Source organism: Crocuta crocuta, unplaced genomic scaffold (assembly GCF_008692635.1).
Source record: "Crocuta crocuta isolate KB4526 unplaced genomic scaffold, BGI_CrCroc_1.0 scaffold222, whole genome shotgun sequence".
In the NCBI taxonomy this organism is placed as follows: domain Eukaryota; kingdom Metazoa; phylum Chordata; class Mammalia; order Carnivora; family Hyaenidae; genus Crocuta; species Crocuta crocuta.
The window spans coordinates 851794-879773 of NW_027528806.1; the positions used below are offsets into that span (position 1 = coordinate 851794).

At 42.6% G+C, this 27980-nt stretch overlaps 1 protein-coding gene across 3 annotated transcripts in view; it reads left to right on the plus strand.

Moving 5' to 3' along the window:
• The window catches only part of ADAMTS12 (ADAM metallopeptidase with thrombospondin type 1 motif 12), a 286228-nt gene that overhangs the window by 98808 nt on the left and 159440 nt on the right, over positions 1 to 27980 (plus strand). For all 3 annotated transcript variants that reach the window (XM_077755824.1, XM_077755825.1, XM_077755826.1), the window contains exon 3: positions 4331 to 4481. In XM_077755824.1, coding sequence (XP_077611950.1) covers positions 4331 to 4481 — 151 coding nt within the window. The remainder of the gene's footprint in view (positions 1 to 4330; positions 4482 to 27980) is intronic.

Below are 27980 nucleotides of genomic sequence, written 5' to 3' on the forward strand. Positions count from 1 at the left end.
GTCGATGGCTTTTGGCAGCATTGTTCTATTGCACAGCTCCAGGGGGTACAGTCACAGCTTTTCCCTATGTGATAGAACCCCCTTGAGCTGTGTTACACAGGGTCCTGAGGGATGGAACTGATTTGGTAGTTCTCTTCTTTTACAATCCCATTGTTGGTATTCTTCAGTCTGCAGGGTTTACCTGTGGTAAAACCGGATGGCGTGCCAGCACAGATTAGGTGACTCTTCAGAGTGTCTAGGCTGTGTGATTCTAGAACACTCCATTCACAGATTCCTTATTAGACATTGCCAGTTTCCCACTGGACCCAAATCATTGCACTAACCGAAGTATGGTGTCAGTTACATCAAGATGACTCACACTTTGATGGGCAGAGGAGAAGAGGTTGTAGGCAACTATTCTCAGTCTGAGACTAGGGAAAAAAAATTGGATCTAAAGATTCTGTGAAGGTCCTTCCCCACCTTTCTTTCACAGAGAGTAGTAGAAGTTCAATGATAGCTGACTCACACCAAGGTGGCTCAGCCCCTTGTTTCATGGCCACGAGCTGGGCTTCCTGACAAGTAGAAAGCAAAATGAAGAGTCTGACTTAATAGGCTTTAAGAAATCTACCTGCCTTAAAATCTTTTCCATTGCTCAGTCTCTAACACTTGAAATCAATTAGTAGACATTTTTTTCTTTTGTGTCACGTAATGCTTCCTGTAAAGAAATAAAGATAGGCTTGAAATTATTTATTAGTCTTAGAAAGCAGACCAGTGGTTACCCTTGGGGAATGGTATTGACTGGAAAGGAATAGGGAGTTTCTCAGTTGCTGGGAATGTTCTGTTTCTCCATTTAGGTGTTCCATCTATGAAAGATTTATGGGACTTTACAGTTGTGATTTGTATATCTTTCCATATGTTTATAAATCTTCAAATTAAAGTTTATTTAAAACAATTCTCAGAAGAGCCTCAGGAAGCATTCACAGATATTTATAACTTAGTTAAAACAAGGACATGAGTTTACTTCCAAAAGGGAGTTAGTGGGGTGCTGAGACTACAGGATGCCGAGAGGGGGATATTATCCATAGATGACAATGGAGAGAAAGGGCAAATTTGTCTTCTTTGAGCTTCTGCCTGAGGTTCATTCTGCCTTGGTTCTTCTGGGAACAGCATACAAGTCCCCAGTGAGTTATATACTTCTTTCAAGTCCATTCCCATTCTCCTTTAAGGATCTAAGGAAGGTGAGCAGGTTACAGAGAAGATTGGAATAAAAGGTGTCTTTTTTGGTTCAGATCCAGAACTGGTAATAGAAGGTGATTCGCTTGGGCACTGGGCTGCAGGAAAGCATCGAGCCAGTATTTCGTTTGGAAAGAAAACCATAGATGAGTTCTTCTAGCATGACCTGGCTCTGGTTAGGTGGGAAGAGACCAATAAACTGGAGCCACCCAGACATCAGTTGTATACAGATCTAGGTGTATGTGATGGTGGAGAGAGGAGGTGCAGAGCTCAGCTAGGAAATCTTTCCACCTCACTCTCCTCCAAACCAGTGGGTGTCTCTCCATCTCCTTCTGTGTGACACATACATGGGGTCCGTGCATGTGAGCAGGTGTCCTGCTTCCCCTCCAGCTGGTGAGTCAGCCCGCTCTCCCAGGTCATCGTCCAGCTTCTGAGAAATATTTAGACCGAATAGGTGATTTCTGGGTGCAGGATGGCAATGCTGGCTTCCTGGAGGAATGCAGATAAAAGTAAGCCTTTAGGAAAATGCGATTGGCTTGCAGGCATTCTCATTCATGTTACTCATAAATACTTATATATTCTCAACTGGAGCCTCATTTGTTTCTTCTGTACTACCTGAGTCCAAAATGTGAGGCTAAAGAAAGACCAATAAATCCTTCTTGTTGGTGAATTTTTTCTATTCAAGGACATCAGTATTAAGTTGACAGCAGTTGCACAAAGGGACCCCACATCAGCTTTCCCTGGCGAGTCCTTGAGTTCTTGTTTCTGTGGAACAAATGAGCTTTATCAACAGCAGGTTCACATTCTCGTGCCCTGCTCTTTGTCTCAGTGTAGAAATGAAACCCAGTCTCAGCACTGCATGAGTCTGTTTCCAGCTATTTTCCTACAACCTGGACATTGTCCGTTCTTCCAATCCCATGGGTTTCCTCAGAAAAAGATACTGAGAAGAATGTCATGTCTCCTAAGAAAGGAGTTTCAGCAATTGGAAGTCACAGGAAAACACAGGCTGTTTTGGTGGTAGTTAAAACGTTACCACCCTGCATTTGTAAAGCACTATGCATGGCCTTTTTCTGAGCCTTAGCTCATTTGGTTCATCTAACAGCCCCATGAGGTAGTAGCCATCACCTCTGTTTTAGTGGCTGGGTGACCTATTCAAAGTCACACAGCTGTTCTTACGACTCCCAGTAAAGCGTGCCATTTTTCCTATTCCCCTTGTTATTAAAGATATTTTAAAGCCAGTAATCAAGACAGAGAAGCCAGTTGTGAGATTTGTGTTAAGATCTGGTTATGTTATTGGTCTAACGAAGCAAATATTTTGGAAAGACATCCCAGTTAGGGACTGTCCATAGAGAGTAGCCTCCTTCATGAGCCCCTCTTGCCTGTTGACTATGGAGGCTGCTCAGAGGGTCTTCAGACTTGTCTGCAGAGCAGGGCAGCCCTGGCTTGCTGAGGTACAGTGAGGGGCTTGAACTTGCAGGCTTTCACAGTTTCCCTAAGCCTCCAGGGTTTCCAGGTTTACTATTGAAAACTTATCATTGACTGAATGGCTATATTGATTCCATACAATGAAATGATGTAAAATATGGAGAGAGCTTAATGTTAATGAGACTATGAGCCAGGCCCTCTTCTAAGAGCTTTGTATACATTAACTCATTTGGTCTTCATAGCAACCTTGATTATCTCCATTTTGCACTTGAGAAAGCTAAAACTGAACAAATCATTTGCCTAAGGTCATGATGCTAATAAATGAAAGAGCTGGGATTGAACCCAGTTTAATTCCAGAGTCTGAGCTCCCGATCACCTCAATATGATGCCTTAGGCAAGTCTTCTAGGGCAAGCTCTTTTTTTCATTTATATAAAATTCAGATCCTTCGATTTAAGTCCATCTTAGGAGATCACTGGCAAAGGAGTTTTCTAAACATCTGTGTTGTAGGTTAACCTCAAGCACAGTTAAATACTAACATACTATTTCTGCTTCTGTAAGTCCTCTTAGCAAGCTTGTACTTCCCTGTTCTGGCTGACCACACCCACACCTGTACGAAAGGTTACAGAACACCACATCACCATTCTACCCTGGTGGTCTGTCACATAGTCACTACCCCCACGGCTTCTCAAAAGTCTAATTACGGTTGGTATTTCAAGACAACTTAAAATTGATAGGTCTCTGCCAAAACTAACACCTGACTGTCACAATATAATTGGTTAACTAAATAATGGCGTATGCTGCCTTGCTGAAGTCCATAGAAGCTCACCGCCATCTTTGTTTGCGGCCATTCTCTGCATTTCTCCATGAGATCAGGAGATCAGGTTTGGCCCAGCCGTAAATAAAATCTTGCCTCGCTTCTATTTGGCATTTGGTGGTCTCTTTGATAATCACTCTGCTTCAATCTCAAATGGGCACTAAGACAATTTCTTGAAGAGAAAAGAGAGTTGAGGCATATACCACTTCTAGACCTGACCTCCAGAAAGTTCTCATTGATGGGCATTCTCCAGCATATCTCTGATTCCCATAACTGTGAGATGAGAGTGGCCCCCTTCCCCTGGAAACTGATAGAGGACTTTGCACTGTAGACTCCAGGAAACTCAGTCTCAGATCAGGGACTCAGCATTCTGTTTCTTTGTTTCCTTGAGAGCGGAATGGCATAAACACTTAAAGTCAAGTAGCCCTACGAACATGAGGCTGGGCTACCCACATACAGGTAAATGTTCCAGACAATTGTCAGTGGAGTATGGAGTATAGGTACCAACTCCATAACAGGGCAATGCATAGGTTCTTAATTTAAGATTCCTCGATACCCAGTGATGGGCTTTAGGGGCAGGAAGATAAACCTGCAAAATTGTGTGCCACATTTTGGGTACATGTATATAGGCACGCTTTTTTCATTGGAGTCTCAAAGGGATCTATGACCCCAAAACACTGAATAACTATGCCTATAAAGGCATCTCATTAACTTCTTTATGTGTAGCTTTTCTGTGAGATCAAATGGCAGACTATAAAAGCATTGGTTTTATGAGTTTTAGGGATCATTGTTGTCTATATAATTTTCACTTTACTAATTGTCTTTGATTCAAAGACAGAATTGATTTAAATAGACCTTTGCATTATGTGTATTTACAGACTGGATTTTTCCATCTACCGCATGGAGACTTCTTCATTGAGCCTGTCAAAAATCATCCACTGGCTGAGGGAGCTTACCACCCACATATCATTTACAGGATGCAGAGGCAGAGAGTTCCAGAGCAGAAGGAACCAACATGCGGATTAAAGGGTATTGTGATTTAAATCTCCTCAAAGCATTGAGGAGTTTGTTTTGGTTCTATTATTGTTTTATTACACCATGACTTGTTCTTACTCAAATCTGTTATTTCCTCCCCCTCTCTTCTGTTCCCACAAAGTATGTGCCCCTATAGAATTTCACTTCTCTATAGTCTCTTCATATTCTTAATGGGAAGGACAGAAGGCATCTTCTACATTCTTGCCACATTAATTGATGATACTCACATGATATACACAATGGTGAGTTGTTTTTTTGTTTTTGTTTTTTTTCCTAAGTAGGCTTCACAGCGTGGACCCCAATTTGGGCCTTGAACTCATGACCTTGAAATCAACACTTGATCTGAGATCAAGAGTTGGACAATTGACTGAGCCACCCAGGTGCCCTTGTTTTTTTTTTTTTTTTACTTTTTGAAACTTTTAGAGGAAGATAGTTCAAATTACAGACAATGATTTTTAGTATTAGTAAAGTGATAGTGTGGAATATTACCAACTGCTTGTCATATCTACCTTTGGAAGGCAGATTTTAAATGTTTGATGATACTGATAATGATGTGTGAAGAAAAACTGAAAGTAATATCAACAGATATTCATCAGATAATGAATTGATCTGAGCTTCTTTTGGCTGCCTTTTTTTGTTTGTAGTTCACTGACAAATGTTTCCTTCCCTGGAGTGATCTGAACTGGTCCTCTCTGCCTTGTACTAAACAGTTTCAGGTAGTTTTCAGAGGTGAACTGACCCAAGTTATTTCTTTGCAATTCTCACATTCTCTTTGATTTGTAGAAGATAATAATCTATGCAAAAAGGACCACTGGAAATTGGGACATTTCCTTAACTATTGTATAATTTCTCCTTTCTTTAGAGGAAGAAAATTATGAGCCAAGGGGCCAGTTAACAAAAGGAATCCATAATATTATTTATGTGTCTTAAGGATTTGGAAACCATGGACCTTAATGGCAAAATAGATAGATAGTGAAGGAATTAGAGCTGGTGGATTCTGATCATGGTGTGAGAGGACTCAGAACCTGAGCTTTGCAGGCAAGAGAAGAAAAGGACAAGGGCACGAGTAATTTCTCTACAGACTTAACGCAGGCCCTGGGATAGATGGTAACTTTCCTTGGAGTTTCTTCCGTAATCTTAGCAAAGTATGTAAACAATAAGAAATTTTGAGTCTATAATGTTTCCTGTACATGAAAATTCTGCTTAAATTCTTTAACTTTAGGAAGCAATTCCAACTGTGTCCTTAATTGGATAATTTACTGTCTAAATCTCCTTCAAGCAAGAACTGAGAGGAGATACTTTTTCTAGATGATCTGATTGACTAAATTACTAATCCAGATAACTTAGTCTCAGTGTGAAATTTTAGGGCTCTGATCTCATCACTTGAAGACTATCCTGCTTCCTATTACAGATTGAATGATGGAATAACACTTTGTGTGTGTGATTTATTATTTTTTAGATCACTGGGTCATCACTATGGCAGAGAGTGATTAGGGCAGTGAGTGAACTTGCCTGGAGAATCACTTCTTTAGCCACAGTTGCTCTTTGAAATGAGTTAGGCTAATCCTCATCCAGCCACCTTGAACACCTCTCTTTTGAGGTAGAGTTGATTAATAATGAATTGAGAATGGCATGTATTTAGTCACAAAGGCAGAAGGGATGCATAGGAAAAGAGAGGTTCACAAATGTCACATCCCCATTAGGTCACGCATAATACCTCAGCTATGGCACTTGTCATACCATTTCATTATTGTGTTTCCCCACCAACCCTGAGGCTTACCATTACTTTGGAACCTTCTCTGATTAATCCTACTTGGAGCAATCTTTGCATTGTGAATTTCTCCACACACATCTTCTAAAAAATATTCTCTTAAACTTGCTTAAAACCTCACACTTAGAATGGAATGCCTCTATTGGAAGTAACTTTAAGAGTGTCTAATACGGCCCCTATTTTCACCAAAGATGCAATGTGATTCAGAGAAGGGAGTGAACTTAAAAAAAAAAAAAAAACTTAAAAAAATTTTTTAAAAATTTTTATTTATTTTTGAGACAGAGAGAGACAGAGCATGCGTGGGGGAGGGGCAGAGAGAGAGAGAGAGAGAGGGAGACACAGAACCTGAAGCAGGCTCCAGGTTCTGAGCTGTCAGCACAGAGCCTGATGCGGGGCTCAAACTCACGGACTATGAGATCATGACTTGAGTTGAAGTCAGATGCTCAACTGGCTGAGCCACCCAGGGCCCCCTTTAAAAACTTTTTAAAAATGTTTATTTATTTTTGAGAGACAGCGTACAGGCAGGGGAGGAACAGTGAGAGAGGGAGACACAGAATCTGAAGCAGGCTCCAGGCTCTGAGCTGTTAGCACAGAGCCTGATGTGGGGCTCAAACTCACAAACCATGAAATCATGACCTGAGCTGAAGTCAGACGCTTAACCAACAGAGTCACCCAGGTGCCCTGGCTAAGGGAGTAAACTTTCAAAGCCATCAAGACAGTAGTTGTTATAAAGTTAGCCAAGCTTAGAAGTCAAGGTTCTATTATACCCTGGGCTTTATACTCCCTCATGTTTATTGTTATGTCTTCTTTGAATAAATAAATCTTGTTTTATCAATAGTCTTGAAAGCCCATTGGAGTAGGAATTCCCTTCCCAAACCATATGTAACATAGTAGAAGGTGCAAACTAGAAATTTAGTAAATCATTGGAATGAAATGAGTGACTCATAGCCAAATAGATGAGACTAGCCTTTTGCCTACATAACATTGATAGGAAGAAAAAAAATGTGCATTTTCTAGAAGTTCAGAAAGTGTCAATTGTTCTGTGAGCATCTCCCTTCCCAAGATAACAATATGATTTAGTGCCTAAATGACAGCTAGAGATCCAAGAATGATCTAATGTGCTTGCGAATATTCTTAAAACAATTGTAACATTTCGATTTTAAAAATCTCGCTTTACTGAAATGTACTTGGTCTTGCTAAACAAGGTAATTGTAGTGTTCTTATACCACATTACCCTGCTGAGATGATGGACTTAACTGACTGTGGCCATGCCATTAGCCCACAATAAGGTACCCCTCACACTTAGGTCAGTTGGTGTTTTGAGGTTGAATTACTGTGATTATATCAAGAAAGACCACCTTTACTTGTGTCAGATGTTCTTCCTTCATAATGTTCAAGGCAGGAACACCCTTGGTAGTGAAAAAAAAAGACATACTTTAAAAATGCTCTAGTAGTTCAAGAGAGAAAATGAATCAATTATGTTCCTCTAAAATGTGTCCCTTTACTTGTGTTTATTTCCCATATAGAAAGGTGCCCAGGAATTTCACAGTGGGTCCCTTATCAATATGGCCCAAAAGTTCATTTTATTAATCTTTACAAAGTTCATTTTACTGACAATGGTGAGTTCCTTTATCTGAAGTTTTTGTCGAGAACATATCACACTAGGATCTGAGTGGGTTTTAGATGGAAGTATGGTTTTAGGAGGCTGGGGAAGGGGAGAATTAGCACGAGTTAGATAGTTCAGATGCTAACATCTACAGGGGTATCATGGCAGGAAGAGGTCCAGGCAGGTAAGGTCAGAGTTTGGGATTTCAGGCATTAGGTATTCTAGGTTAGGAATATAGGGTCTGGTTTCTGGCATGCATTTTTGTGTTCAGAATTTATTCATTCAACAACTATCTATTGAGTGTATTCTTCTTAAATGTGTATTTATTTATTTTGAGAGATAGAGGGCAGGAGCATGAATTGGGGAGGGACAGAGAGAGAGAGAGAGAGAGAGAGAGAGAGAGAGAGAGAGAGAAACCCAAGCAGGCTCTGTACCGTCAGTGTGTAGAGCCTGATGTGAGGCTCGAACTCGCAGCCCATGAGATCATGACCTGAGTTGAAGTTGGACGCTTAACCAACTGAGCCACTCAGGTGCCCTGAGTACATTCTTTATGTCTGGTGCTCTCCTAGGTTCTGTGGGTTCATATATGAATAGGATATAATTCTCGGTCTTTAGAACTGACAGCTTGGATGTAAGACATGGGTAAGTGGGCATCTGGTCCTAGTTTTAATTTTATAATATCTGGTAAGACTATGAACAATGCATGAATTGAGCTTTTTGTCCCTCTGCATTATATTTGTGCCAGGACATGTAGCTGTAATTCATTCATTGTCCCTGCTGTAACTGTATTCCATTATGTGAATGTTCCACTTGATCCCGTCTCCTGTAAGTAGATCTGACCTGCTTCCAGTTTGGGACAATTATATAGGCCAACTAATCTTCAGCAAAGCAGGAGAGAGTATCCAGTGGAAAAAAGACAGTCTCTTCAGCAAATGAAGAGAAAACTGGACATGACATGCAGAACAATGAAACTGGACCACTTTCTTACATTATACACAAAAGTAAATTCAAAATGGATGAAAGACCTAAATGTGAGATAAGAAACCATTAAAATCCTACAGGAGAAAACAGGCAGCAATATCTTTGACCTTGGCTGCAGCAACTTCTAACTAGACATCTCTCTGGAGGCAAGGGAAATAAAAGCAAAATTGAACTAGTGGGACCTCATCAAGATAAAAAGCTTCTGCACTGCAAAAGAAACACTCAACAAAACTAAAAGGCAACCAATGAAATGGGAGAATATGACCTATCATATAAAGGGTTAGTATCCAAAATCTATGAAGACCTTATCAAATTCAAAACCTAAAAAGCAAATAATCCAGTGAAAAAATGGACATAAGACATGATGAGACAATTTTCCAAAGAAGACATCCAGATGGCTAATAGACACATAAAAAGATGCTCAACATCACTCATCATCAGGGAAATACAAATCAAAACCACAATGAGATACCACCTCATACTTGTCAGGATGACTAACATTAACAACTCAGGACATAAGAGAGGATATGACAAAGACACAGAGAAAGCAGAACACTTTTGCACTGTTGGTGGGAATGCAAACTGGTGCAGTCACTCTGGAAAACAATATGGAGGTTCCTCAAAAAATTAAAAATAAAATTACCCTACGACCTAGCAATTGCACTACCAGGTATTTATCCAAAAGATACAAAAATGCTGATTTGAAAGGCACATGTACCCCAATGTTTATAGCAGTGCTGTCAAAAATAGACAAATTGTGGAAAGAGCCTAGATGTCCCATCAACTGATGAATGGATAAAGAAGATGTGGTAGGTATATACATTGAACTGGATAATATTTGACCCTGCAGTTATACAAAATTCATGTGTTTTTTTTATCTTAGAAGCTTTGTTTAAGGATAACAGGATGGTCTCTGTAACCAAGTCAGTCCCTACAATGTGGTATATCTATACAATGGAATACTATTCATCATCAAAAAGAATGAAATCTTGCCATTTGCAACAACATGAATAGAACTAGACTGTATTATGCTAAGTGAAATAAGTCAGAGAAAGACAAATATCATATGATTTCACTCTTATATGGGATTTAAGAAACACAACAGATGAACATAGGGGGAGGGAAAGAAAAATAAGATAAAAACAGAGAAGGAGGCAAACCATAAGAGACTCTTAAATACAGAGAACAAACTGAAGTTTGCTGCGGGGTATGGGGGAGGGTGGAGTGATGAGCTAAATGGGGTTTGGGCATTAAGGAAGGCACTTGTTGGGATGAGCGCCGGGTGTTGTATGTAAGTGATGAATCTCTGGATTCTACTCCGGAAACCAATACTGTACTGTATGTTAACTAACTTGAGTTTAAATAAATAAAATTTTAAAAACAAGACTGTTCTTACACATGTTTCTTGGGATTCAAGGCCTTATCAAAGATAGTGGAATGAATATTTCATAGTCTATATACATCTGACTTTACCAGATGATGCAAACTCGTTTTCCAAAGTTGATATTCAAGTATGGTGAGTGAGAGTTCCCATTGTTCCATATTTTGTCCAATACTTGCTATTCTCACTTTTATATTTGGCTGGTCTGGTGGATATGAAGTGGTATCTCTCTATGCTTACTGTTGAACTTAAGCGTATTTATGAAATTGGACCCCAAATCCATGGCTTGTTGCTATAGATTCTCCATGAATAGTTTTCTCTGCTGTCTCCAGAGTTCAGGCCTGGAAAGCCAAGTTTAGGTTTACAAGTTTCTTTGTTTTCTGGTTCAATTTTTCATTTATTCTCTAATCTGACTTTTTAAAATGTTTATCTATTTTGAGAGAGAGAGCGAGAGAGAGAGTGTGTGTGCAAGGGTACACATGGGAGTGGAGGCAGAGAGAGAGAAGCATGGGGATGGGGCCAGAGAGAGAGGAGAGTGAGAGAACAGGCTCCATGCTGTCAGCACAGAGCCCAATAGCAGGCTCAATCTCATGAACCGTGAGATCAAGACATGAGTAGAAATCAAGAGTTAGACCTTTAACCAACTGAACCATCCAGGCATCCCTCTAAACTTAATCTATTTCCACAGAGCAAAAGTAGCAAGCAGCAGATGCCTCAGCTCAGCAGCTGGCGTGTGCATCAATCAGAGTTCAGCCAGAGAAGCAGAACCCATAGGAAATGAACATTATTAGGAGATTTATTGCAAGAAACTGGTTCCCACAATAGTGGGGGCTGGTGAGGCAAATCCGCAGTCCATGGGCAGACCTGAGGAAGGGCAGGCTGCAAGTCTCAGGCATAGGCTGAAACAGCTGTCCAAGGCAGAATTTCTTCTGGAAAGTCTCAGTTCTGCTTTTAGGGTCTTTCCCCTGATTAAATCAGTCCTACAGAGGATCAGGAATAATTCTCTTTACTTGGACTTTATTAACGGACTTTGATTTACATCTATGAAACACCTTTCACAGCAACCTTTAGAGTGGTGTTTGAATACTGGGAACTGCAGCCTAGCCACATTGACGTGTAAGAAACAGTCATCATAGTGCATCTTTCATTCTTCTCTGTGAATTTCTACTTACTTGTATTTGTTTTTCTTTTTTCTATTTTTAGCCTCTGAGGATTTCTCCCCTTTTTAAAATGTTTATTAATGGGCTTAACACTGGGAGAGCTTTTTAGAGTGTCTAGTCTACCATATTGCAAGAAATCAGTCTTGAGTAGATTTCTTCTTGAGGTCATTTGGAAATTTTTGAGTTGCCTTTTATTTTTTCTATTATTATTTTTTTTTAAATGTTTGTTTATTTTTGAGAGAGAGACAGGGTGTGAGGGAAGGAGGGGCAGAGAGAGAGGGAGACACAGAATCTGAGGCAGGCTCCAGGTTCTGAGCTGTCAGCACAGAGGCTGAGGCAGGGCTCAAACCCATGAACTGTGAGATCATGACCTGAGCCAAAGTCAGAGGTCTAACTGACTGAGTCACCTAGGTGTTTTTTGGTTTTTGGTTTCTTTTTGTTTTTTTGTTTTTTATTTTGAATTGCCTTTTAAATGGCATGTACAGACATTATTAAATACTACCAAATATTATAAATGTTATAATATTAACAAAAGCTCATTAGAATAATTAACATATCAGATCACTAATTGATGTGGTATGATTGGGAGGGTTGTTTATAGTTTTGTTCTGATTTTATGGAAGTCAATGTAGTTGATCATTGCCATACTCCATATTGAATCTAAAGTGCACAAGTTTTTGTTTCTTTGCTTTGGCCAATAACAAATTTTCTTGGTACAATCTGCCTGAGACTTGTCTTGAATTTCCTGATTTCCTGATTGTCTTATAATTAGAGCCACTCCAGAGTGATCCATACCTTACTTTGCTATGAGGTAGTTAACACTTTAAGTGTTGTTCTAGACTTTTTTTTTCTTTTAGTGAGATGGCATATTGCTTTTGATTATCTGCTTTCAGAGTTGGTGGGCAGATTGGTAAAGTGTTTTAAGCTAGTACCAATGAGAGGGATGGATAGAGCGTTGGGGAGCATTGGGGGAAATACATTAATCTGTAAATGTATGGAAAGATTAAATGGTAATGCAGTTAGCATTGTTTGCTTAGTAAAATCCAAGATGATAGGAATTCAAACCCCGGTTCCCTCGGCCCTGGGGTAGTTCTGTAGCTCTAGATACTTACCCAGTCAAAAGCCTCTACTCATTTACCAGACCTCACCATGTAATCCTTGCCTTGCATTTCTTCACTATGTGACAGTTCTTGGCCTTGTTTTGTGCCAGGCCCACAGGTTCCCACTTTCCAAACAGGAAACTGCTTGGTTTACCTCCTTCAGGACGCTGTGTGTTGAGCACGTGCTGTCCGAGTGACCAGGACAGCACTGAAGTGCAAGTAGAATTTGGAAGGGCATAGAACCCTGGGGGATTCATCTGAGGCTGGGAAGGGGCTTTGGATCCACATGAGCAGGAAGCAGTTTCGACCGAAAGGTGATTCTGTTGTAGGACACAAAGTCTCAGTCCTGAAGACATGCTATGTGAGATGGTAGCTGTTAAGCTCCATTGCACTTCCCATAACTCTTTAGAGAAATGTACAGGTACATCCTGGCTTTGCCCTTGGCCCTTCCTGTGCTTCCATATGCCTTGGGTGGAGTCAGGAGGAGGCGTTTCCTATCCTGACCAAAATTCTGGCTTCCCCCTGCTGCCTGCAGAGACCTGAGGTAGCTGATCTTCCTATCCCACTATGCTCTGCTCATCACTGGGGCCATCAATAGCCCTAACAGGACAGTGGTGTTGTCCCTGAAAAAATGAATGACTTGACCTTAGCTTCAGAGCCGTGTGTGGCAAACTACTCCTGGTGTGGGTTTCCTTCTTTCATCCATGTCTTCAGTCAGCCCACATGGCCATGTCCTGTCATTTCCACCTCCTAAATAGTTTCCTAAATGTCTGCCTTTCCCCAGGGCATTACTGTGCCGCAGCATCATAAGCTCACCAGCATAATAGCAGAGCCTCCTGACTAGCGTCTCTGCCCTTGATCTCTCCTATTAGAAGTGAGAGACTTATTCTTTTTTTTTAATGTTTTATTTTATTTAATTGACAGAGACAGAGACAGAGAGTCCGAAGAAGACACTGTGCTATCAGCACAGAGCCCAGTGTGGGGCTTGAACTCACAAACCGTGAGATCATGACCTGAGCCAAGTTGGAGGCTTAACCAACTGAGCCACTCAGACACCTCAGAGAAGTATTTCCAAAGCATAAATCAGGTCATAACTCTCTCATGCTGAAAGCCGGTCAACATATGCCTTCAGTGGAAAGACCCAGCTCTTAGTATGTTTTAGGTGTGCCTTTTCTGGCAACCCCTGCCTCTTCCTCTAGTTTCATTTCTTCTCACTCCAGGTATAACCTGTGACATTCTGAACTAGATTCCATTCCTCAAAGAAGCCTTGTTTTTCATTGCCTCTGGCCCTTGCACTTATGTTCCTTCTGCCTGAAACTTGTTTTCCCCAAAAACTTCACCGAGTTAACTTCTGTTCATCTTGAGGACTCATGCATGGCTTCCTTTAGAAGACCTTATTGGCTCGACCTGTATTAGATGGCTCTCCTATGGCTTTAACACCAGCTACTTCCCCCATTTCAGGCTTTATAAGATGATAAATATCTGTCTGTGTCCTTTTTAGTCTATACTGTAAACTCAGTGAGGACACGAATCATGCCTGCTTATTCACAAGCGTGTGTCCACGATCTGACAGAGTTCCCTACCAGGGTAGGAACTCAGAAATAATGAACTTGTAATTATCGAGCTTACTGACAATCTATGATGTGTGTGGTGGCTTATGAAATACTTATATTTACCTATGTGGAACCAGTTTAACTTCTGAGAAGACCCATTTTCTGGAGGAAAGTTAGCATATACTCTGATGCCTGGCTGCTGACAGGGGTGCACATGAGACGTTATGGCAGTGGGTCAATTCTTGGTCTGAAGTTGTAGCTGAAAGAGACTGCTTCAAATTTTTATTTTAGAAAAAAGAGGATGGATGGATGGAGGGATAGATGGATGTACGTATAAGAGAAAGCAATGACATTCATTTACTCAGCAAGCTCCCACTCTGTGCTAGGAACTGGGGATTCAGTGGTGAGCAGAACACTGGCCCAGGCAGGAATGTGGTGATGGAGGGCTGAGAGAGCCAGAAGCAGGCAGGAGAGGTGTGCTCTCTAGGTAGGGGCACAGAAGAGCGAGTATCTTGGAGATGAGGGGTCCGAGTCAGTCACTAGCGCCTTGAGTACTGGCCTCTGAGTCTAGGACACATGGCCCTATTTATCCAGGTTCCTTCTGGATTTTCAGCTTCCTGTGGAGCATTTGGGAGGACAATTCTCAGCCGGTCTGTGAGGCAAATTTCTGGCCTCCTTTCAGTCTCATTTCAAAAGCTACTTCCTTGTGAGGTCCCCTTCCCCTACATGTTCAGCCCTAGGAGGACTGATGTGTCCCTCTGCATTTTGGTGTGTAGCCTTCTACCTTCCTGCCTCTGCATCTCCCTCTCTTTCCCTGCCTCCTAGACGTTCCTTCAGATGGGCTCACCTCAGAGCTTTTGCATTCACTGTTCCCTCATGCTGGAACCTCCTCCCCTCCCCCATTTCTTCATGGCTTCTTCTCTTCCATTGCTCAGGTCTCTGCTAAGATTCACCCAATCAAAGAAGCCTTCCCAGACCACTGTCTAAGATAGCTGTTCTTCTGTCACTTTGTAAACTATTTATCCTGCTTTCTGTCTTTTCACAGCACCTGTCATGACCTGATGTCCTTTTTTGTTTTGTTTTGTTTTTATTTATTTTTGAGAGACAGAGAGAGAGACAGCGTGAGCAGGGGAGGGTCAGAGATAGAGGGAGTCACAGACTGAAACAGGCTCCAGGCTCTGAGCTGGCAGTCAGCACAGAGCCCGACGCGGGGCTTGAACCCGAACCGCGAGATCATGACCTGAGCGAAAGTCGGATGCTTAACCGACTAAGCCACCCAGGCGCCCCAAGACTCGTCTTTATATCCTAAGTACCAAAGATACTTGTGGTTCTAAATGTCAAGCGCAGTGTCTGATGCCTAATAGTTGTTTGTTGATAAATGTTTGTCCATTGAACAAGTGAACGATGTGCGCTTGCAGCGGCGGCCTGCAGGTGTGAGCAGACACTGATCTTACCAGGGGTAGGGGGTAAGCATTCCAAAAGTGCTCTGAGTCATTGGGCAGCAGTTAATGTTAACCATGCATTTGTCCCACAGCTTGATTAGTGTTGGTGTTTGGGGAAACAAGCATTCCTATCCCCACATAGTTCTGGTTTTCTGTGCAGCAGCTGGAAGTCTCATAAATAACCATGGAATTGTTTCTCTGTGGGGAAGGAAGTTTACTTGTTAGACTTGGAATCAAATATTTGAGGAAATTATGAATACATTTTATGCTCTAAATCCACTTCGCTAAAGGCAGAGAAGTGGATCCCTAGGGTGCTTTCTGGGCCAATAAGCCAAAGATTAGAAAGTTCCAGAATTTGAGTTACATTAGGTTGTGTGTCATTGGTTGACCTTCCTTCCTTCAGGAAATTTTAATTTGGTTCTTTCTTTGGGCCAGATACTAAGTTACACAGCTCTGAACATGCCAAGTTGGACCATGCCCTCATGGATTTACAAGATTGTAGGAGGAGAATTTAACAAAAATTGTAAAAATAGTATATTTGGGCATGGTGGCAAATGCTGTGTGTGTATAGAAGAAGAGCCCAATATGATCAGAGGGTTGGGTAAGGTCTATCTGAGAGAAGCCATAGACTGGATATAAATACTTAGGGAGCCATTTTCCCCAAGATCATTTCTACAGAACATCTAGCATTTGAGGAATGGTGCCTGTTAGGGATTATATTGTGTCCCCTCAAATTCCCTATGTTGAAGTTCCTATCCTTGGTACCTCAGAATGTGACTATATTTAGAGATAGGATCTTTAAAGAGGCAATTAAATTAAAATACAGTCATTGAAACTGAGCCCTAATCCAATGTGACGGGTGTTCTTAGAAAAAGGAAATTTGGACACAGACACACACAGGGGAGACCACGTGAAGACACAGGAGAAGACAACCATCTCCAAGCCAAGGAAAAAGACCTCAGAAAGAAAGCAGGCTGCTAACACCTCGATCTTGGACTTCTAGCCTTCAGAATTGTGAGGAAATAAATTCTGTTGTGTAAGTTACTCAGCCTGTGGTACTTTGTTATGGCAGCTCAGACGCACTCGCTGGGGCAGCCAGTTCAGGGGCTGTGAGGCTGAGGCCACCGAGCGTCAGCGCCCAAGTTAGTGGATACGTCTGACCCGCCAGCAGGAGTTGGAGCATCAGACTAAAAGAAGTGTCTGTTTCAATCCAGAAACTGAATTTGGACTCAAGGTTCCTGACATCTCAAAGAGAGGTGAGCATACAGTGTTTCAGTAAGATTAGAGGACTTATTCATGCAGGTTCCTTCTCTCTCTCTCTCTCTGGCTTTCTCTCTGTCTCTCTCTCTCACATACACACAATTTCTCTTGAAATGTGTTGCTTAATTAAAAGGGCTCCACATATATTTGAGTGTGTCAAATACAGTGGGATTGTTATTCTAGATTCAGGACTTCATGTGTTAGCTAAGTTTCGCCTGAGTGGGATGTGTATTTGTGTGTATGTGGTGTGTATTTATGTGGTGTGTGTGATTATGTAGTATATGTACATGCATGTTTATGTGTGTGGTGTGTACATGTGTGTTTTTAAAATTTATTTCTGAGAGAGAGAGAGAGACAGCGTGAGCAGGGGAGAATCAGAGAGGGAGATACAGAATCTGAAGCAGGCTCCAGGCTCTGAGCTGGCTGTCAGCACAGAACCCAATGTGGGGCTCGAATCCACGAACCGTGAGATCATGACCTGAGTGAAGTCGGACGCTTAACCAACTGAGCACCCAGGCGCCCCTGAATTTTACATCTTAAAAGAATAGATGTTATGTGAATTATATCTCGTTTTAAAATCTAAATGAAACATTTTTCTAATAAGAGACCATTCAAAACATATTCTGAGTTGGCTGCTTTCTAAATCTATACTTTTACTTAAAAAAATATTTAATGTTTTATTTATTTCTGAGAAAGAGAGAGAGACAGAGAGAGACAATGTGAGCAGGGGAGCGGGGGGGAGTCAGAAAGAGAAGGAGACACAGAATCTGAAGCAGGCTCCAGGCTCTGAGCTGTCAGCACAGAGCCCGATGCGGGGCTTGAATCCACGAACTGTGAGATCATGACCTGAGCCGAAGTTGGACGCTTAACCGACTGAGCCACCCAGACGCCCCTGTACACATGTGTTTTTGTGAGGTGTGTGCTTATGTAGTATATGTACACGTGTGTTTATGTGTGTGGGGTGTACATGTGTGTTTATGTACGTGTGTTTAAATGCACACATTGCACACTGTTGGCTCCGGGAGGCAGACAGCTTGCTCAGCTGTGATGACTCAGGATTTTATGGAAGTCCTTTCCATTCTCATTAACTATACCATGTTAAAAGCCCAATGTATTCACTTAGATGAGGAGTTCCTTGTTTAATTTAACTGAGGGAGAGTGCAGGCCCTTCAGAAAAAGGCTTTCCCTTGCTGAGAGGTTGTGCTAAGAATAGTGTCCGTGACAGCACCACAGCTACATTTCTGAGGGAATCCCTGCCCCTGAATCTTTAGAGAAAGGGCTTCATTTTCTAGGAGGCCACTTCTCCCTCACTATCTCCTCAGGAAACATTTAGCTGGAGTCAGCCCTTCCCACCAGCCCCCCCGGAACTCCAGACCTTTCTCCTGGTGGGATCAGCAAGTGCTGAGGTACTGCGGATGGCCCCGTGCTTCCCCGGCCAGCTCAGCACCATGGCGTGGCCTCGGACCCGCGGTGGCTGTCCCAGGGTGCTAACGTCGGTGTGAAGACAGGCAGCTGTGAACGTGGGTCTGGGCGGAAGACAGACTGATAGATCTGTAGCTAGGAACTGCTCCTCACCAAAGGACAGGGCAGCCGGCCTCGGACAATGAGAGAGGAGTGCTAAAGCTTTGATCTTCCTAGTTCTGTCAAGCTTCAGATCCCTTTTGGTCTTGTTTCTGTTGGGAATATGCTGGAGATGTGCCCGATGGAGACTCAAAGACGCTTTTCAGTTGCACACCTCCTGTATCTGGGGAATAGTCCCAACTGAAAGCACACTATTAGTGCTGAGGAGATGGGGAGACAAAAGCCCTCTGATGGGAGAGATTCTGTACGTGAGTAACAAAAGATCAAAGGACAGTCCCTGGGGACAGAGCAGTAGTTTATCCTGCTCAGGATTCTGGCTCAGAGGATGGCATGAATCACGGCATGGTGAGAGCAGTCATGGCCTTCCCAGGGGGAGAGGCCATTATGAGAACCCTCAAATGGCTCCATCTCATGCACCTTCCACTAATACCCATGTTGGGGTGAGTTCTCTGGGATTCTTTCTTCACATTTCAACGGACTTCCTTAGGATTCCCTTGCTGGCTGGCCATTGGGCAGGTGACCATTTTCCTACCCGTGTTACTTCTTATTTCTATTTTCTCATCTGTAAACAATGACTAATGAACATTTCACACCAAGATGGGTAGAGTAGAATCAGTGAGAGCTGCAGTCTCACAGTTCCTGAGGTGCAAGTCCAAATTCCGGAGAACGCTGAAAGCCAAAAGTTATTTTAGTGTTTAGCGACCTCATTTGGTGGCAAAATGCAACCCGAATTGATGTGAAGCTGCTTATAATTTGTATTTATTTTAATGAGAGTAGATGTACAATTTGTTGTAGAGGTTATCCACATGTTTGATTTCAGGGTACTACCGTAGACCCTGCAGAGATGTTCAGTGATACAGAATGTATGACCTAAGTTACTTAAAGAAAAAAAAAAGAGTGGTAAAATACATGTAACATAAAATTTACCATCTGAACCCTCTTTAAGTGTACAATCCAGTAGTGTTACGTACATTCACATCGTTGTGCAATCAGTCTCTGCAACTTTTCATCTTGCAAAAGGGAAACTCTACACCCATTAAACAGCTACCTCCTCTTTCTCTCCCCCAACTAACCACCATTCTACTTTCTAGGTCACTTTTATAATTGCAAAAATTTTGACTTCCAGGATATCTAGCCCCAAAGGATTTTTTTTAAGTCTTTTTTTTAATGACTGAAGAGAGCGAGAGAGACAGAGAGAGAATGCAAGCGAGGCAGGGGCAGAGAGAGAGACAAAGAATCTGAAGCAGGCTCCCCGTTATCGGTGCAAAGCCCAACGTGGGGCTCAAACCCATGAGATCATAACATGAGCTGAAGTCGGGCGCTCAGTGGACTGCAACGGACTGAGCTACCCAGGCGCCCCTCCAAGGGTTTTGAATAACGAATCATGGATTCTGACCGCGGAAGAAGAATGGCCCACATCTGGCAGTCATCACCTTGCAAGATGGTCCCGCAGAGTCCTGTTCCGCTGATGGTGCCGGGATCTTTCCGCTGCGGCCCTCCACTTGCCAGCATCAGGTGCCCATGTGTGATCGATCGCAAAACACCAGGGACGAGATCTGCGGGCTTCTGACTAACAGCAGCGAGTGTGGGTGCTCGACTGCAGTGATTAATACACTCTCCTTTGCAGTCGTTCCCTCAATCTCCGTTTTTTAAAATTTTATTTCTATTTATTTTACATTAAAATCAGTCAACATATAATGTAGTATTGATTTCAGGAGGAGAAGGCAGTGATTCATCCCTTTCATAGAACACCCAGTGTTCATCCCAACGAGCGCCCTTCTTTTTTTTTTTTTTTTTAATGTTTTATTTATTTCTAGGAGANCCAACGAGCGCCCTTCTTAACGCCCATCCCCCACTCTCCTCCCCTCCTGCAACCCTCAGCTTGTTCTGTACAGCTGAGTCTCTTATGGTTGGGCTCCCTCTCTGTTTTTATCTTATTTTGGTTTTCCTTCCTTTCCCCTATATTCATCTTTTTCCCCCAGGCAGTGGAGTGGCGCAGGTCGCCAGCTGGTTGTGGCGCCAGCTCCTAGTTCTGTGCGGCGGAGCAGGACTGGGTGCGGTCACGGCGGAAAGACGTTCACACCTTCCTGCAGACTCTGCTGTGGCGAAGGTATCGCCGGCCTGTGTAGGCCCCGCCCGAGACCTTCGAGGCTGCGTTTAACCATTTTGCGGAAGTCTCCAGGCATGAAAAGCGGTGATGCTTAGCTTGTTATTCCCAGCAGATCCAGCGCAGAGACCGGCGCTGAGTCAAGGGTTCTGTGGCTGGAATGACTCGGTCTCCCGTAGTTGTGCAACGGCCACTCAGGGTCATCGCAGGAAAACCACTCATTTTGTGACCACCCTGGAGGCAGATGGAGAGGTTGTTCTTTGCAGGAGGCTTGTGGCTTCTTCCCTGCTTTTAATCACTAGGGAAAAAGCGGATGTTTGAAAAATGGAAAGCCTCTGAACACAAAATTTCAGAACCTGAAACCCTCTGATGGATACTCCTGATACATACAGAATAACCTTGATACAGGATCTTCCACTTTGGAGTTCTCCAAACTATGTAAAGAATTCATACTTTTTTTTTTAACGAGAAACCCTCACCTTTTAAAACATTTATTTATTTTTGAGAGACAGGGACAGAGCGTGAGTGGGGAAGGGGCAGAGAGAGAGGGAGACACAGAATCTGAAGCAGGCTCCAGGCTCTGAGCTGTCAGCACAGAGCCCAGCGTGGGGCTTGAACTCATGAACAACGAGATCATGACCTGAGCTGAAGTCTGATGCTTAACGGACTGAGCTACTCAGGGGCCCCAAGAACTGCATAGCAGATGACACTGATTTGGATGTTTTTATTATCATCCTTACTATTTTCAAAAAGCCATAAGAATCCTCTACTCCCAAAGAAAACAACACTAAATAGAGAACTTTTAATGGTATCAGGCCCTGGAAAAATCAAACAAATGATCAGTTTCCAGACATCCGCGTGGGACATTCCAAATCCGTAGTGACCAGGATGCCCGTGAGAGTCAGAGGTTGGGGGCCAGCTGCAGAGGAGGTTTTTTGTTTTGTTCCTTCAGGGCATTGTTATCACAATTCCTGCCACTCTGTGGCCTGTGCTGGACATTGGTCAGACTCTCTGCAGCTTGAAGGTGAAGTGTCCTTTTCTGACTCAGCCATCAGGCAGCTGGGGACTCATGCAAAACAGGAAAACAGGTGTGGGGTGGGGGGAATGCACGGACCAAGACCAGAAATTAGTCTGGAGTCTAGACAACAAGGCAAATAAATTCCCCTGCCGTCTGTTTTGTGGCCTGGGAGCTAAGAATGGATTCTGTGTTTTTATATGATTACATTTAAAATGGTTATATGAGTACTTACTAATATCCTCGATTTTGCCTTTGATCCATAAAGCATAAAACATGTACTGTTGTGGTCCTTCATAATAATTACTGACTCTTTCATTTAGACCATTGGTTCTCAAAGTGTGGTCCCTGGACCAACAGCATCAACATCACCCAGGAACTGGTGAGAAATTCAAATCCTCGGAAACTCTGGGAGTGAGTCCCAGTATCTGTCTTAACTGGCCCTCCAGACAATTCTGATTCAGGCTAAAGCTTTGGGAGCCACTGATCTAGACTATGAGTGTAGCCATTCATCACTAGTTCATTTATTTATCTGTTGCAAAAAGAAGAACCGGGGCAAATTACTTAACCTCTCTGTGCCTCAGGTTTTTCACCATTAAGGGTTTTGTTGGGGGCATTAAAAGAGCTAAAACATGTACGGTGTTTTAAATGCTTAATGCATGCCAGCAGTTGTTATTTCAAATTTATTATTGTTATTAAAAAACTCTTTATTAGGTCTCAGGTCCATTAAAAGTCAAGAGAACCCAACAGAGACCTGAGATCTTAGCAGGAATCATCACGATTCCTGTTAGCAGGTATGTCCTCATGGAAATCAGACATGCTGGTCTAGAAATTGCGGGCCAAGTGCTCCAAAACCTCATGGGTCAAGGTAGCCCCAGCCAGGCCCAGTGCTGCTCTCCAGCCCTGACCCCGTCCCTGGCTGATCCTTTCTTCCAAAGCAGTGTCTCCCTGTCTGCTTCGCCTGCCTTATCAGGCCCCTAGGGATTTTCATCCTTCAGAGCAGCGAGCGCCCCACTTCCTCACCCACCCTCAACATGAGCCTACATACTTTATTGGTGAATCACCATCTGGAAACTGGGCTCATAAAAATGACTCTCAGGGGATAGGGTTGTTGCAAGGAATACAAAAAGCTACACAAATTGTGCATTAAATTGAACGTGTGATACACATTAGCTGCTGTTGTTACAGTTTTTAAAATTTGTGATTGTTTTTCATGAATAGATGGTGACGATGTCTCAAGCTGGTTGAGGTCAAGGGAAGCTGTAAGTTCTTTCTGGTCAGCTGCGGTTTTCTTGCCCACGTTGCTGTCCTCTCTCAGGCTTTGTGCCTCTGTCCTTCCTCAGGGCTGGCTCTAAAGGGTTGTGGTGTCCCTGCTGACCCGGAAACACTCTGAGCGGTTCAGGGAGAGCCTGAGAAGTCCCACTTTGTCTAAGGGGGCAGCTTTCATTACAGAGCACCAGGAGTGAGACAGATGGCCACTCACTAGAGAGACAGAGGGACTTGGTTACTGGGGTGTGGGGTGGGGAGGACAGAAAGGAGGGGACCAGGGCCTCACCACTCCCTCTGATGGCTTGGCCACTGCTCGGTGCCATGCCCCCCCAACTGCTCAGCCATCCTCCAAAGGCATCCTGATGCCAAGAACTGAGTGTGTGTGTGTGTGAGTCCAGGCTGGTGTGAATCTTGACACAGAGCAGCACTATGACCTCAGACGAGTTTCTGAAGTTCTCTGAGCCTCACCATCTTCATCAGGAAACTGCACGTGGTCCTTGCTTGGCTGTATTTCTGTATGAATCGGAGAGGATGAAGGGCTCAGTAAGTGCTGGCCTCTGCGGTGGGGGCTGGTAGCAGCTGTGTCTCACTGAGTCTCCTTGGCTGCATTGTGGAATGACGGCTTAGGAGATGGCATCGGTGATGACTCTTAGGAAACCCCAGCCCACAGGGGTTCTTTTGGCCAACCACAAGGCTGCCTGGACTTGCACAAAGCATGATCATGTCGACATTTATTTGGAATGTAAGGAAGCAGGGATGTCGTAGCACCTTTCCCTGGTTGACACTCCTCTGTTCCCCTTGGAGCAGCTAGCAATCAGGATTAAGTACGTCCTATGGGCCGGGTGTAATGCTGACCCCTTGAGAATGTCCCTTACTGGACTCACAGCTGTCTTATGAGTAGGTACTATTATTATCCCCATTTCATAGGCAAGAAAATCGAGGCTTAGGGAGCTAAAGTGACTTGCCCACACTCACATTATTAAAAATGACAAAGATCTGTGTGAGTATAGAACTTGCTTTCTGGAGCACTATGTTCCAGGACTATTATCAACAGTTAGTTTGCTTGAAAAAAAAAACTTTATGGACAGTTTTAATCAAATTAGATTCAAGATTTTTCCTGATTAAAAGAAATAATGAACATATATTATTTTTACTAAGAAAATATAGAAAAATATAAATGAAGAAAATAAAAATTACTCATATCATACAACCAAAATAGCCACTATTTATGAGGATTTTATTTATTTCCTATGATATGACATATAAGACATGATGATATAATTTAATATTGTAAAAGCACAATACCGTGTAACATATAATGAAATATACAGTTGGGAGGGCAAAATCCTTTCATTATGTTAGTCATGTTATATTAGTAATAGTAGTCACAAATCTTTTTCAAGTTATTAAAAACTATTTCAAAACAATTTTAAGGATTGCTTGGAACCATTCTGTTGCATAGATCAAATTTTATTTGGCCATTTCAATTTTTAAAACTTTTTTTGTTATAACTCTGTACGATTATTATTCTTATGCTACAAATTTTGCTCACATTCAAAAATATCAGATAAGGGGCCCCTGGGTGGCTCAGTCGGTTAAGCATCCGACTTCGGCTCATGTCATGATCTCATGGTTTGTGGGTTCAAGCCCCATGTCAGACTCTATGCTGACAGCTAGCTCAGAGCCTGGAGCCTGTTTCAGATTCTGTGTCTCCCTCTCTCTCTGACCCTCCCCTGCTCACACTGTCTCTCTCTCAGAAATAAATAAAAACATTTGAAAAATTAAAAACAAAACAAAAATATTAGATTAGATTCCTATAAATGAATTACTAGAACCATTTCCAAGTATTTTCTAAAAGGCAATTTATATTTCTAAAAGCAACATATAAAAGTTCCCACTTATATTCTTACCAGCACTGAGTATATTACTGTCTTCTCTGATTATATGGGCATAATGTTATGCATTCTTCTATTATTTCTTTGAATATGAATATGCGCATTGGTAACCTAAGCTTTTGAGTCAATTAAAATTCCTCCTTACGAAGACATCTCTCTGTGAAATGCCACTTGTCATTTTTCGATTGGATGATTAGTATTTTTCTCAATAATTCATAAAAAACATAAATAAATTTGTAATGCCTTTGTCATAGTTAAGAAAAAATGTTTTTATTTTTAATATTTTTTGATGCTCCTATATTTTACATTTTTGTTGAGGTGTTTGGTTTTCTTTGCAATTTCTTTTATTTCTTTTATGCTTACAAAAGTCTTTCCCATCGTGGTATCTGATCAGTATTCACCTATTTATTTTTCGGGTACTTCCTTCATGATTCACAATGGGATTTTGAATGAGAAGGGAGATGGTGAGGTTGTGTGTTGCTATTTCTGACTCCTGATGTCTGGGCAGACACCGCCAGCCTGTCACAGCGCCCGATCAGGCTCTGCCTGGAGCCAGCCCCAGGGCACTTCTCAATCCAGCTGCTGCTGTGGCCACTACCAGCGTGGGTCCGAGTTGAAACATACGACCTTGCCTTTTGACCTCTCTATGGAAGAACACTGTCTGATATTGACAATGAGGATGAGTAGTTTTAAACTCTTATGTAACCTATAAATCTTGTGTATTTGGAATAATTCATAGTCTTGCTCCTAAATCAGAATAGTCTTCACATTTCTTGGTCAGAATCACAAGCCATCTGCAGACTTCTGGCATCTTTCCACTGGACAGCCTCTGCTGGGACAGATCATCTTATTCCAATCACTGGTGCTGCCTGTCTAGCCAGCCTCAATTCTGGATCCGTCAGCATATCTGGGTGAAGGTCAGGATTGCATGACCAGGCAGCAGGAGTTCCTGTTGTTTCAAGACACACTGTACAGTAGAGGAAAGAAAGATAACAAGCAGAGGGGAAGCGAATTTATAATTCATAACTGATGAAAAAAATAAATTGCCATTGTATGTGTGATAGTGAATGAAATGTCTCGTAAATATCGTGTATCTCATCATCACAATAACACGGAGGCCATTTTTAATATCCCTGTTTACAAGTGAGAAAACCAAGGCAGGTCAGAGATCTTCCAAGTAGGAAATGTAGAGCCAGAGCTGGGATTTGATCCAGATCTGCCTGACTCCTGAGCTGCTTGCTGTTATTCTCCGCCCTTCCACAGTCTGTGCTAGGCAGAGGGCCTCTATTGCTAGAGCTTCAGGAAAATAAGTAGCTTATCCTAAATGAGTAAAGTTAAAGGACGGTGCAAAGAATTGCCTACGTTTCATGGCCACAGTTAGGGATTTGTTAAAACACATCAATGGAGTTAACAATATTGTACCAATGTGGAAAACACTATATGAAGTGGAGGCTCCCAGTGAAACAGACCCCGCTGTGTAAGTAGGTGGGAGAGAGACCTTTCTGTCCTTTTGACACTTGCTTCCTGTAGATCAGTGGTGTGAATTGGCCTCTGGAAGACCACTGACTGATTGTAGTATATTTTCCTTTTAGTGAAAAATAATAAAATTATTTTTAATCCATCCCCTTAGAGATTAAGATAATGAATCAATTTTATACAAACAGTTAAAATGTGCATTTAAACTGTATTTTAACCATGTATAGAAGCAAGTACATGAGCAGGAGACATAGGGAAGGAGATGGAGGAAAAGACAGGTTCTGTGGTCATTCCTACCTCCCACTTTTCTGTCCACCCACCCCTTCCAAAAAAGATTAACTCTTACCAGACAGACATTGATACACACACACACACACACACACACACACACCCTTACATCTAAAAAACTTTACTAACATAATATCGCCATCTTGTGGCCTTATGAACTCTTGATACAATGTCACCAATATGCTGTTTTTGCAACTATTGGTATAAACTGTGTATAATCCCATTTCACCTAGAAGGATTCATACAGATCCTGCACTGGAAGAGTTTTTTCCTAACCCTGTATAGGTGGTAAAGGACATTGTTAAGAGCACCAGCATGCAGGAAAGGAACCTTCTACTCTCTGACTTTTCCTTAGAGTTTAGAGTTGAACATTTGCCTATAGACATCCCCTTAATTATGCATTTTTAAAATGTTGAGGATTTAATAAGTGCTATTTGAAAATCTACACATTCTGTACCAGTGATTTATAACACACACACACACACACAGAGGGAGAGAGAGAGAGAGAGAAGCTGCTTGTTCTAGTTCTGAAACTAGGTGTTAAGGATCTCACAACTGCCAAGATTGCTTCCTTTCATTCAGAAGGAAATTGGGGAGATCCTGCCACTGGCTAACAAGTGGCATCTGCCTGGCCTGCCAGTCGCCACAATCCCAGATGTTCATTGGGCAGTGCCTCTGACTCTTCAGAGTATTTCAGAGCGTGATCCCATTGGATCTCATATCTACCCATGCACTTGGTGGGCTGGAAATCATTTTCCTCTTAAACTTTTTCTGATTGTGTGAGTAATGTCTGCATAATACAACATTTGGAAACTTCATATGAGTATAAGAATATAAAGTATCAGTATACTCTTCAACACCCAGGGCTAATATTCACATGTCCTATTTCATGTGCATCAGTTTTCCTGTGCACCCATACACATGTGCATATATACAGATATGTACGCACACGTGCATGCCCATGTATATGCAACGGCACACACATCCATGTGATACATGTTACTTTGTAATGGGATACTTTATGAATGAGATCATCACAACTGAGAGGTCATTCAGGCATACCTGACATTCCTGGATAGTCATCTGATTCTAGAAATGCTTTCTCTTGATCTCTGTTCTAATTGGCCTTTCCTCTACTCCACGCTGTCTGAGCTCTCCACAGGTTAGGTGGCCTTTGCCAACCTGGGGTTTGTGAAAGAGCCTGTGATGGTCTGAACCCCGGCTAGCGTGGGCGCTGCTCTACCCTCAGCAAGAAGAAGTAAGGTTTAAAGAGCAAATGGCTTGGGCAGAGAGGATCCAGGGACGGCTGATCCCACCAGGTGCTGGCGATCAGAGTCTGCACTGAGGGGATGTGAGGGCCACCCGGCGAGGGCTTGCGAGTCTAATGGTCACGGCTCTGTGGAGGGACAGGGGAAGAGCTGGAGATTGTGGGCACTGGGAGCCCACTCTGCTTACCTCACAGCCTGTGGCTGATTGTGCCACAGAGGCCCGGAGTGCGAGTGCCTCACCCTGCGGCAGGCTGTTCCCGGGAAAGCTGGCCCTGCTCCCAGGCTCTCCTCATGGGCTCCTTTTCCCTGGCCTCTGCTCCTCCCCCCTTCCTTCTCTTTA